Source organism: Xenopus tropicalis, chromosome 2 (assembly GCF_000004195.4).
Source record: "Xenopus tropicalis strain Nigerian chromosome 2, UCB_Xtro_10.0, whole genome shotgun sequence".
NCBI lineage: Eukaryota > Metazoa > Chordata > Amphibia > Anura > Pipidae > Xenopus > Xenopus tropicalis.
The window spans coordinates 52167340-52179529 of NC_030678.2; the positions used below are offsets into that span (position 1 = coordinate 52167340).

General features: G+C 39.8%; 1 protein-coding gene across 2 annotated transcripts in view; it reads left to right on the plus strand.

Annotated features, from left to right (window-relative positions):
• Nucleotides 1–10335, plus strand: part of plxna2 (plexin A2) — a 185023-nt gene extending 174688 nt beyond the window's left edge. For both annotated transcript variants that reach the window (NM_001123475.1, XM_018091073.2), the window contains 6 exon segments: nucleotides 1317–1416; nucleotides 3760–3950; nucleotides 4465–4634; nucleotides 4762–4974; nucleotides 5244–5394; nucleotides 6596–10335. In NM_001123475.1, coding sequence (NP_001116947.1) covers nucleotides 1317–1416; nucleotides 3760–3950; nucleotides 4465–4634; nucleotides 4762–4974; nucleotides 5244–5394; nucleotides 6596–6691 — 921 coding nt within the window. In that variant the 3' untranslated portion in view covers nucleotides 6692–10335.
• Nucleotides 10336–12190: the final 1855 nt, after the last annotated feature.

A 12190-nucleotide genomic window follows, 5' to 3' on the forward strand; every position in this document is an offset into this window, starting at 1 on the left:
CTGGCATTTTGTTGCAATGAAGTAAGTACATAAGCATGGGGCTCTTGAACTGGAGGCCCATGGGTTAAATTCAGCCCCTAAAGGTATTTGTAAACACCCTCACCTGCATATGGCCTGTATAGATGGCTGCATATGACATTCAGATTTTGATATAACTTAGCCCATAAACATGTAGTATACCAACTAATTGGAGAGAGATATACATCACTGCATTAATGAATGTTCAAGTTACTGCTGCTAAAAATCAGTCTGAATTTCTATTCCTTATTCTCAATGGATCTGTTTTGAAATGGTAGGAACAAAGTTGCAGCCAGTGGCAATTTTCCTGTAGTCGTAACAAGCAGTAACTTTCCAACCGCTAATGGTAATGGGACAGCACTAAAAGAACAGAAATGGCACACAGCTAACTGCAGCTTTTCTAACAGTCCCATTTAAATGTTATAGAAGCAGTAGAACTTCATTAAACACACAGCTAGTACAGCTACATTTATTCGCCACTTCTGAGATACACAGGTTGCCTACATGCTTGAGCCCCTAGTTCAGGAGTTAAAATATATCTATAAAAACATATAAATGATAAAATGAAACCGGATCTCAAAGTACTCCATTGAGACAAAAGAGCAGCATCCTGCCATTTAGTGTTGGTAATGTTGCACTGTACTATACACGTAAAATTGCTGGAGCAGCAGTTCCTTGCCCATTAGACCTTACAATGTAAGTTGTGGTGCCTAAGGCACAGGGAGATTAAGTGTCCCACTAAAGATGGTGACACACGAATGATACACAGGTCTTCATGGGTGAGAGCCATGTGTCTTGCTCGATGAACCAAAGGTTGACCATAGATATTACCTTAGCTTCCATTTACCAAATGCTGACCTTGGAAATTATATTAGCTTGGATTTCATAGTGTTCTTTTGCTGTTTTATTTATGTGTAGTGCTGGAAAGTAATATGGAGGTTGCCAGGGATAAAATGAATATATATGTACATTGCTGTGCTCATCTCTATATGCCCCCTCCAAACTACATCTGGCTTTGAAATGACTACTTGAGCAATGGGGAGCCCAACAGATCTAGCTGTATTAGGTAACATTGTGAATAAAGACAAAGCTATATTACCCTCTCCAAATATTGTTTGCTCTGGTGTGTGCATAATCTACATTTAACTGTACTAACCAGACCTGTATTTGTATGATGTTAATGATTTAGTAAGGGGAAAACAGATGTCTACCAGAATATATTCTTGTGCAGTTTACTGTTCTGTCCACCAGAGGTCAGCAAAATACTAATTTGTATTGATTTTCTTGTATTCACACAGGTCTCAGACCGGTCTGTGGTAGCCCTGGTTCCCAAACAAACATCATCCTACAATATTCCAGCTTCTGCTAGCATCTCCCGAACATCCATCAGCAGATATGGTGAGAAGATAATCTGACGTTATTGTTATTGTATTGTTATTCATTTATTATAGCACCATTCACATAAATCCCTGTCCCAGTAAAATTCTACATTCTAAGATTCCAGTTAAATTCACTTACACACACTTTATAGTGAAGTTTATCAGGAGACAATTATGCTGTCTGTATGTTTTTAGAGTATGGGAGCAAACCACCTATGCAGACGCGGGGAGAACATACAAACGCCTTGCAGATAGTGCCCTGGCTGAAACCAAACCTAGAACCCCAGCACTGTAATTGAAAATGGGAGCTTTAATTTAATTTAATTTCATGTGCTGGGTCTTTTTTTGTGCTTGAGGTATTTGGTTTGCACCCAAAGCAGCATTTAAAACTATATCTTTGCCTTCCCCCCACTGGTAACTGGAAAGATGGAGAAAAAGACTATTTTGTGGTCCCTAATAGCCCATTACAATTGTTAAAGAGTCTGTGTCTCTAGGCTGCATATAATCAGTGCTGTGAGCCTCATCATTGTGCCCTCTGTGGTTCTTCTGCATTGTTCTGCCTTTAGTGAAAGGGGAATTAGGATCCCCAGTATTTGCTTTGTAGGCGTCATAATGCTTTCTTAGACATGGTTTTGCTCAGCTAGAGTCATTTGCTCAGTCATTATAAGAGATAGTAACACATTCAGAAAAGGCTCATGGAACCAGGGTCAGACTGGGCCGGCAGGGCTCCCTCCCCTGAGCATGCCTAAAATAAGTATTATTTCCACATACTTGGGGCAGGGGGTTTTACAAGCGGTAGGGGCCAAGCACGGTGTGGGGGCCCATGGGGCGGCAGCCCTGGTGGGCCCTGCACCCCCCAGTCTGACCCTGCATGGAACACATAGCATAGTCACCACCAGTGAAGAAATGCCAGAACCTGGCTGTGCAGCCTGTCAGTTGCTTTCATGGACACCACTTGTCACCTGCAAAATACACTGCATACAGTATGCCATGAGCATGTGTTGCAAAGTTTTAGTAAATTTCTATTAGTTAAGATTTCTGGGGATTTATAACTAAGCAATTTTAATTGAAAAGCCCTATCTAAGTGGTGTACACTGGTGGTCATAGCTGTGTCTGTGGATTCTGGCAAATGCCAAAGGGGCTGCTGTAAGATGCCATAAACAGTCACTATTTAGTTTGTTGGTGGGGGTGCTGTTTGGGCCTCTGTGTATTGAAATGTCAGGGCCTTTTTTACATCACAGTCTGGACATGTATGTCTGGGTGGGTCCACTGATTTGAGTTTGGAACTGGAAGCAGAATTATCATCCAGAACACATTCTTTTGCTGAACCATAGAAAACACATTTAGGGGTATATTAAAAGCAGTTAGGATTTATGAAATAAAAAAAAATATATACAGGGACTGCATTTTTTTATGGCCACTTTTCAATGTTCAAATATTGACATTAAAGGTTCATACGTTTACTTTTAATTCATTTTTTTTATGTTTTTATGCTGTCCCTGCATTGAAAGATCTTTATCTAAACAGCATGCCAGGCAGCAGCCTTACTTGGTCATGCATCGTACCTCCATACCATGCTTTCCTGCACTAAGACACATAGTGCCACACAATTGTACCTGTCTGTGTGGTTGTGGCAAGGAAGGAGTTAACCGGGGACTGCCTATAAATCCCATCTGCACCAATTGCTATGGTTACTCTTCCCAGCAAGGATTCACAAGCGCCATTTTCATGCTGATCACGCAATATAAAGCGTCATAAATCTGCAGCTGAGAACTGCCTGCGAGGGAGACCGCAGTGAAAACATTCTCTTTCCTTCATTAGCATGTAAATCAGCAAAAATGATAGCAAATATGATTGTGCTAGAAAAAAACGCTTGAAAATGTTTCACTTGATAGAAAGATAGCAGTAATCAGCGGAGGCAGACAGAGCATTTGCCAGATAGAGCTAAAAAGAAAAAGCTGCCTCTTGGCTCCAACGGGCCTGACATGAATAGCAGTGTGAATGGTGTCACTCGACAGAGAACGACATAATGGCCAGGGAGAAACGGAAGGATCGCTCCCTGACACAAACGCCAGTGTCTGCTCTCTTGCTCCATCCCACAGCCAGGGCATGGCTTTCAGGCCCTTTCCCGTGCCCCCACTTTCACAGTATAAATATATAAGTTTAAACTTGACAACAGAGCTGGTGTAATTTAATAATGTCGGGCTGCTTCTTGAAGCATATTGTTTTTAACAACAGGCACTAAGCAGTTCTGTTCCTTTGCTATGGTGGCTGAGTTCCTAGTTAGATCTATGTGAATTTGACATGTATTATTATTGTTGTTGTACAGTTTGAACTTCATAATCTAAAATTTATTCTACAGATTCCACTTTCCGCTACACAGGAAGCCCTGACAGCCTGCGTTCACGTGCCCCAATGATCACCCCAGATCTGGAAAGTGGTGTCAAAGTTTGGCATCTGGTGAAAAACCATGAGCATGGAGACCAGAAAGAGGGTGATCGGGGAAGCAAGATGGTGTCTGAAATCTACCTGACTCGGCTGCTCGCTACAAAGGTAGGTCACATTTATCTGCTCGGTACAGGCCTTGCTGGTGTAAAGCTGGCCATACACTGAAAGATTTGCTCATTTAGTGAGGTCATCAAACAAGATCTTTCCTCAATATGCCCTTACCTTGAGGTGGGTCACAGTGATGGGTATATAGGCCTTTGGGGCTAGGACCACATCAATGAGCTGATGCGAACCTCACCCTGACAATTTTCAAACCTGCCCATCGCTATATAGTTGATTTTCGGAAAAATATTGGTCAGGTAGACCCACCGGAGAGCCCCATACAAGGGCAGATAAGCTGCTTGATCATAGCTACCTTAACTATAGCTAGTTTTGTACTGGTTGTATAGGATACCATTTCTAATTTATTTACAGCATTATGTTTGGGTGGTAATAACGTAGACATTGTAATACTTTTTGCTTCCAATTTAAAAAGAATACAGACCTAATAAAGAATAGTGGGGGTAGACTGTATGGATAAATGAAATCACTGACTGATTATGTCTCTCTTTCACCACAGGGAACACTACAGAAATTTGTGGATGACCTCTTTGAGACACTGTTCAGTACAGTGCACCGAGGCAGCGCTCTCCCATTGGCTATCAAATACATGTTTGACTTCCTGGACGAGCAGGCCGACAGACATGGCATTTACGATACGGATGTGAGGCACACATGGAAAAGCAACTGGTAAGGAGAGATATGCTAAGAAATAGAAGTTCAATCTTAGTAGAGTTAAAAAAATGTACAACGTAAATAAACTTTGCTATTGTCTTATTACAATGTTTGCATTTTATCTCACTATTGTGCCATTCAGCCTGCCGCTCCGATTTTGGGTAAATGTCATCAAGAACCCTCAGTTTGTATTTGACATCCACAAGGGAAGTATAACTGATGCTTGCCTCTCTGTGGTGGCTCAGACTTTCATGGACTCCTGCTCAACCTCAGAGCATCGACTGGGCAAGGACTCCCCCAGCAACAAGCTACTCTATGCCAAGGATATCCCCAACTACAAGAATTGGGTGGAAAGGTTAGTGCTAATTGGCTTTAGCCATTTTGTGACAAATGTTTATCTGTTCTGTTTTCTACTCTTAATTGTATCATCTCCACATTTTCTGAAGGAGGAGGGGGATTGTTTGTTGGTATAACCCAATGAAGACAATCAATACCTAGCATTTCATAGCCTTGTGTTTTAAAGATGACATCTGATTATCAGTGTGGATGATTAGAACTACTCCACATATGATAAAGTGTATTTTATGGCAAATGTGTGACCCTTGTCTTCTTTTGGTTTTGCAGGTATTATGCTGATATTGCCAAGCTCCCAGCCATCAGCGACCAGGATATGAATGCCTACCTCGCAGAGCAGTCCCGTATGCATGCTGCAGAATTCAACATTATGAGCGCCCTAAACGAGATTTACTCCTATGTTAGTAAATACAGTGTAGAGGTGAGTAGCCAGAATGGGAAATATTGTCTGACTGATATTGTCTGAGTCCAATGATAGTAAAAATAAAAAAACAAAACATATTAGTAGCGCATTCACAAAAACACATTAATGCTTTGACATAAGACTTGACTGCAGACATGGTGGGCCCTACAGCAATCTCTTTTGAAAGGGAAGTAAAGCCAAATAAAAAAAAGAATATGCTGTATTTTATTTGCTGAACTTACTTACAACCAAGAACTTACTTAACAGCCAAAAAATTCAGCAGCCCTATAACAGTTATGATCCATGTCTTTAAAGTTGTCCAGATGACAAGCTAAGCTTAAGGTCAATGGAAATAATAACAAGTTTAGCAAAAAGTGAGCTTATATCTGTTTTATCTGTATATTTAGGCTACCATGAGAACAAGTTATCACCAGGGTTCAGATTTAGCCAAATCTGAGTATAGATAGTCATCTTGAAACAGTGCCTAATTTCAGAGTCTGTTTTTTAATCCAGGCTGATAAAGTTGATAACTTTTCTGATATAGCTGTATCTGTGTACTTGCTCTTAAATATTAAAAAGTCCTTGAATGGTTTGTAAAGCTAAACTGTTGTCTAGGTACTGTATAGCTGGACACCCCAGAAGTTGTTGTCATACAACTCTCAGCACACTTTTTTATGTATATGTCAAAGCCTGCTAAGAAATGTAGTCCAGCAACATCTGGGGAACCAATGGTACAGCTGGTCATGCATATTAAGATCCACTTTTTTGGTGAGGTCACCAAACTCTTTGGTTTATTATGTAGGCTCGTACTACAACAGTGGTTGCATGATGTTTTGCTTTAGTTACTTTGTCCTGGGAAATGTCACCTGGTATTTTGGGGAAGTTACCATTTAAGGATACCATAACCGCAGAGGTTGCCAATGACTTTCAGCAGAGTTAATTCTCAGTGTTAGCTGCTAAGATAAAATCACATAAAACATCCATTAAGCCATTAAGGTACTGAAAGAAGCTCACTTTGTCATTTATACAACTGAAACACCCGACTTCATATGGAAGAATATAATCAGAATCCATTCTGCCCATAAGTCTAGCAGTCTGTTCTCATGATTGTATGCAGTGTTTCCTCTGTATTTATTCTAGAAAATGTTAAATTGTGATTATGTAGTTACTAGAAATTGACTCCTTTTTGAAATCACTGAAAATCTCTCTTCTGCAACAGCTCATCACAGCCTTGGAGCAAGATGAACAAGGACGTCGGCACCGCTTAGCTTACAAAGTGGAACAACTTATAGGAGCAATGAGCTTCGACAGCTGAACTTTACTTCTTCCCCTTAACTTTCCAAAGGGGGAAAGGCTCCTGGCAAAGACTCTGCTAATAGAGTGACAGGATTCCCTTTACTTTATGTCCAACTGTGAAGAACTACATGAAGTATCAACAGGTCTAACAGTAGTTTGAACCTATCACAGAGCAAGGAAAGCAGCAGAACCTGTCCCAAACACGTCATTCCTTACCTGAATGTGAAGACTCCAGAGATAAGTTGAGTCCGAAAGGCTGCTTATTGCATGTTCTATGTAAATTATGTGACTACAGACGACAAAAGACTTAACTGCTCTGTTGGTTTGGTTGATTGTTTAGCTTGTCTTCTCTTCAACAGACTATTTTTTTCTGTTATTTATTATTTTGGGGAAAGAGACCATTATTTTTAGCCCGTCTTGGGATACAAAAGGGAATTTCAACTCTGCATCGTTCCTCTAATTTAGCCAATGTTGGCATATTTTGCACTGGTTCAACAGATGACTTTCAAGACGTCCGTGATACACAGCCGTGTTTAACAAAGGCATACTGTGGAACATTTCAGAGTGCCAATCTCTGCTTAAAGACACACTTTCCATAGGCTGACTTCTGTGGAACTTCACTGACAGTCACTTCAGATTCACCAGCTGAACTATTAACAGACACATCAAAGCAAGAGGTGTGTTCCCATAAACCTTTCAAATCACTGTTTGCCGGACCATTGTCACCATCTTTTTGCAAGTTTACCTACACCATGGCCAAGAGCAGTGAATGGGACATGTCAGTAGTGGGTTAATCAATGGGCATGCTTCTGACAACTGAGTCACAATCACTCAGTAGAATGAAATTGCTAGGTGGCATATTATCCTGTAGAAATCAGTGCAGTGCCCAGCATATGAGGCCATGCATGTCCATGTATTCCTACCACCTTTGTGCCATCTTCACCATTCATGAACTGACATTCCTGTACAGCACTAATATTTAGACCATTAAAGGGCCACCAAATAAAAATTTACTTATACCTGAATGACCATTAAATGGTCAGTAACATTAATTAATGTTGTATACATAATATGCACTTTTCAAAATTCTGCACCAGTTGTAGAATGCATGATAAATTTTATTATATAATTTTGTATCCCACTGGGCGTAGCCCAATCAAAAAAATGGTTCTGGATTTAAATATGTAGGCACTCTTCTCCAAATGTTACTGTAATTAGCTGTTGGTTGGACTCCCTAGCATGGGCTGCGTATAGGTACCAGTGGACCCAGGACAAAGGGCTGGCCCCCACAGCTGCCCCAAAAAGAATTGTGGTAGCACCACCCTCAAGTAGGTGAATTTGAATTCAATAAGGTAGGAATAAAGAAATCACAAATACCAGCTTTTTATATAAAAAAAAAATCCCTTAGGAACATTTGTATTTATATAAATAAATGGTTATGTTTAGCTTTTTCAGCTGATTAAAACAAGGGTTATGCCATATCTAGGGATGCTTCAGTCAAACGTTATACCAGGTCTGATGGCAGACCCACCAGTACTATTGAGTCCTGGGCAATTGCCCCTTTTGCCTATTTATTAACAATACTCTTCCCCCTGGGAATCATTATTCTGGTGTGACACTACAAGTATTCTAGAAAGTGATGAAACTTGGATTCAAAGTCATATCTATTAAGCAACAAGATGGTGGAAAGGTTTTCCTGAAGATCCGTTTTGCCACAAACATTTCACATCTCCCATTTGAAGTTTTGATGATTCGCCCACACTTTGTAAGGCATATCATATGCCACGATTTGCTGCATAGGAGGGAAATTTTATGAACACTCTGGAATTAATGCTTGGGTAGTTTCATTTGTCATTTGCCGCCCATCAATTCCATTATTCTCATTTACGGCTCTACGTGATCAGCTTAGTCAGAAGCATTGCCCACAAATTCATTTCTTAACGATGATATGTTTACAACAGCCATTACTTGAACTAGCTTTGGATATTTATTTTTTATTGCTGTTTGTTTGTTATATACATTCTCGGAACATCAGCCTCTTGATGCACTCTTGTTTCGATTGGTTTACTACGTTCTGTCGCAACACTGCATGATTTAGTCACTGACTTTTTCATGGTCGTTGAAGTGCCACTCCTTCTGTTTAAGGGAAACAAGCACTTTGCTCTTACATGAAAGTATCATTTTTAGCAAAATTAACTATGGAAGCATGCCTCGTCAGAGCCTAAAGGGGAAATATGTGTGGAGCAGCCATACTGCCTACTATTAAAGTTAACTATAACATCTTTAGCAAACTACAGCCCCCTTAGTAAAGGGGAGGATGCTTAATTGGAAATACTGAGCAATAATTTTAGAATGCAAATCTCTCAGAATTGTTTTACTGAGCAAGAAAAGCCATACATAACATTTTGAGCCTAATTATAAAAGTTAATATAACATCCCCTTTAAATTCTATCAGTAAGAGTACTCTCTTATGTAAGAGCAGCTATGGTTTCTCTTTATGTAAAAGTCTGCTCCCTCAGTAACAACCAATTAAGAACTCATGGGAGCATATGAAACAATGGTAGACCTACCTATGAGCCACTCTAACCAGGCGATCCTGTAGGGCAACTTGACACTGTTTCATGTGCTACAAGGAGATTTCCATTGCTTATTGCAACATTACTGTTTCAACACTGAAGACCAAAGCCCCCAGTCTTCTCTTGCTATGGCGCTTAGAGGCTATGCAGTGCATTGCAGGGCAATACAGTGCTGGCCTATAAGTCCTAATTCTCTTTTTATGTAACGTTTCCTGGTGCAAGTCTTTCTTTCTCACTCTATTCCTTATTTACAGCTAGAGATAAATGCATTGGGGTGATTTGATTTAAGATATTTTGAATCAGGTGAAATTGTTGAAATATCAAAAAGATCCAGGTGAAATCAGTGTGCAAAAAAATGACAAACAATATCTCTGGCATCCCATTGTCTCCTTTGGTCTGAATTGTTCATCGTAACCTTGGCTGCTACCGAGCTCCCCAACATCACGTCTGCTTTGTGGCTGGAGCTAATAATTTAAAATATAGACATTCCCATATTTTTTTACGACTCATTGTTGAGCATTGTCCGAATTGTTGGGTTGAACATACCCGGTAGAGAGTCAAGAACATTGTGGTCTAATGTGATTTGTGTGCTGGACATTGAGCGAGTGGCTCTTTAGAAACCCACTTGCCAAATCTCAAGAGCACATATTGTAAATGTGCCAAATCCCACAATTCCATAGCAGTCTTTATTTTTCTACAGTTCATAGCAAAAGTGTGTCAGATGATGAACCAAACTGAGCAATGATATTGCAGAGTCCAAACTCTGGGAGTGGGCCTGCTTCTCCCCAGCTCTACTGCACTTGTGAACGATAGTGTGTCTTTTGCTTTCTCTATTTTATTTCCTTGTCTGCCTCGCTTTTTTTCTGTCATTTTTACAGATGTTGTGAAAATTTAAAACAGGAAAAAAAAAACAACAAAAAAAACTGAAAGTTTTAATTATTTAAAAATGTTCGGAGACAAAAAAGTTTTGTTATTATTTTAATATATTATTGTGTACCTATTGTAAATATGAAACACTCCTATTTTGCAAGCCAAGGACCCACTTTGTACTATTGTTATATATAAATAAAGTTTACTGGATAAAAAAGAAGTTTTGGTTATTTTACAGGAAAATATAGGCATGGGATCCGTTATCCAGAAAGTGCCGAAAGCCATCTCCCATAGACTCCATCATAATTCTAAGTTAAAAAATATATATATTTTTTCTTTGTAATATTAAATCCACATTTTGTACTTGATAACAGCTAAAATACAACTTATCCTTATTGAAGACATAATTGGGTTTAATTAATTTTTAAATGATTTTTAGTACAATTATGGTATGGAGATCCAAATTAAGGAAAGATCCCTTTTTCCGGAAAACCTCAGGTCCTGACCATTCTGCACATACCTGTAATTTATTGACAGCTAAATTCTGATAAATGATTCGCTATAAACACTTGGTTTTATTCCTTCCTGCAATGTTTCCTACTTCCCCTAACATAGCAAGATTAGCAACACTTTAATATAAGTTCATTACTCACTAAAGAGCGGCTGTGCCACCAGGGAATTGTCTTTGTTTCCTAAAAACTGCTTTCCCAGCCAACTGGAATGTACAATGCAGCTGTGGTTGCCTGTCACTTCTGGAGCTTAGCGGCCCCCCGAGTACACCAGGCAGCTGGCTCACTATCAGGGTGACGCCTGGGACATTCTTATTCATATACTGCTATACTATATGGAGCCTACAGCACACAACAGGGGTAGTGTTGTCACAAAGAGACAAGTAAGCAAATTGCGTGTGCTATGTGTGCATACAGGTATGTAGATTTTTTATTGTAATTTAACATGTTGTAGATTAATGTAGATTTAACATTTTTCCACAGTGCACCATCACTTGATGATGTTATTGGATGGATTATTACAATTTGTGTAATCATATAAAAATATACAATGATGAAAAAACAGCAGCACTCCGGTAATTCTGAAAAAAATGTGACTTTTACTCAAGTGCTGCTGTTTTTTCATTATTGATACTGTTTTACCCGGGCAGAGGGTTCAGCGTGCACCTGGGGCTAGCACACCTCAATTGATTTAATCATATATAAATATACAGTTATTGGACCCCTTATCCGGGAAATCATTATCCAGAAAGTCCAGAAAGGCCATCTCCCATAGACTCCATTTTAATCAAATAATTCACATTTTTAAAAATGGTTTCATTTTTCTTTATACCGTATATACTCAAGTATAAGCCGATCTGAATATAAGCCGAGGTACCTAATTTTACCTGAGAAAACTGGAAAAACCTATTGACTCGGGTATAAGCCTAGGGTGAGAAATGCAGCAGCTTTTAAGTTTTTTAAATAATCAAAATAAATTCCAATAAAATTAGGATTTATCAATTTTACTAAAAAAATACGTGCAGGGAATGAGTATGCGAGATGCCAGGCTCCCCCCTACTGCCTCTTCTAGCAGGGTCACCTGGAGAAGTAATCACTCATTAATGCCTTGCTCCTCAACCTGTCTATCAAAAGGAGCACATCATAAACTGAGAGGATTCAGCTTGAGGTTTACTTCAAGGAGCTCTATCCCTCTCCCTCCTCATCTCAATAGCATGCAGGCTTGATGTTCCATTGCCTGCCTGCTTCAAACAGTTCCATTCCTGCCTGCTTGTAAAGGCTCTCCCTCCCCCTCAGATCACAGACACCGGAGCTGAGAGCAGGGAGCGTGTGATGTCACGCCGGGGGGCGAGGCAAGGAACCAGGAAGCAGCGGAGCACAAAAGAGCACACAGGGAATCAGGTAGAAGAGGGTGTTAGTTGGAGGGACTCGAGTATAAGCCGAGGGTTAATTTTCCAGCACATTTTGGGTTCTGAAAAACTCGGCTTATACTTGAGTGTATACGGTAATTATAAAACAGTACCTTGTACTTGATCCCAACTAAGGTATAATCTATCCTTATTG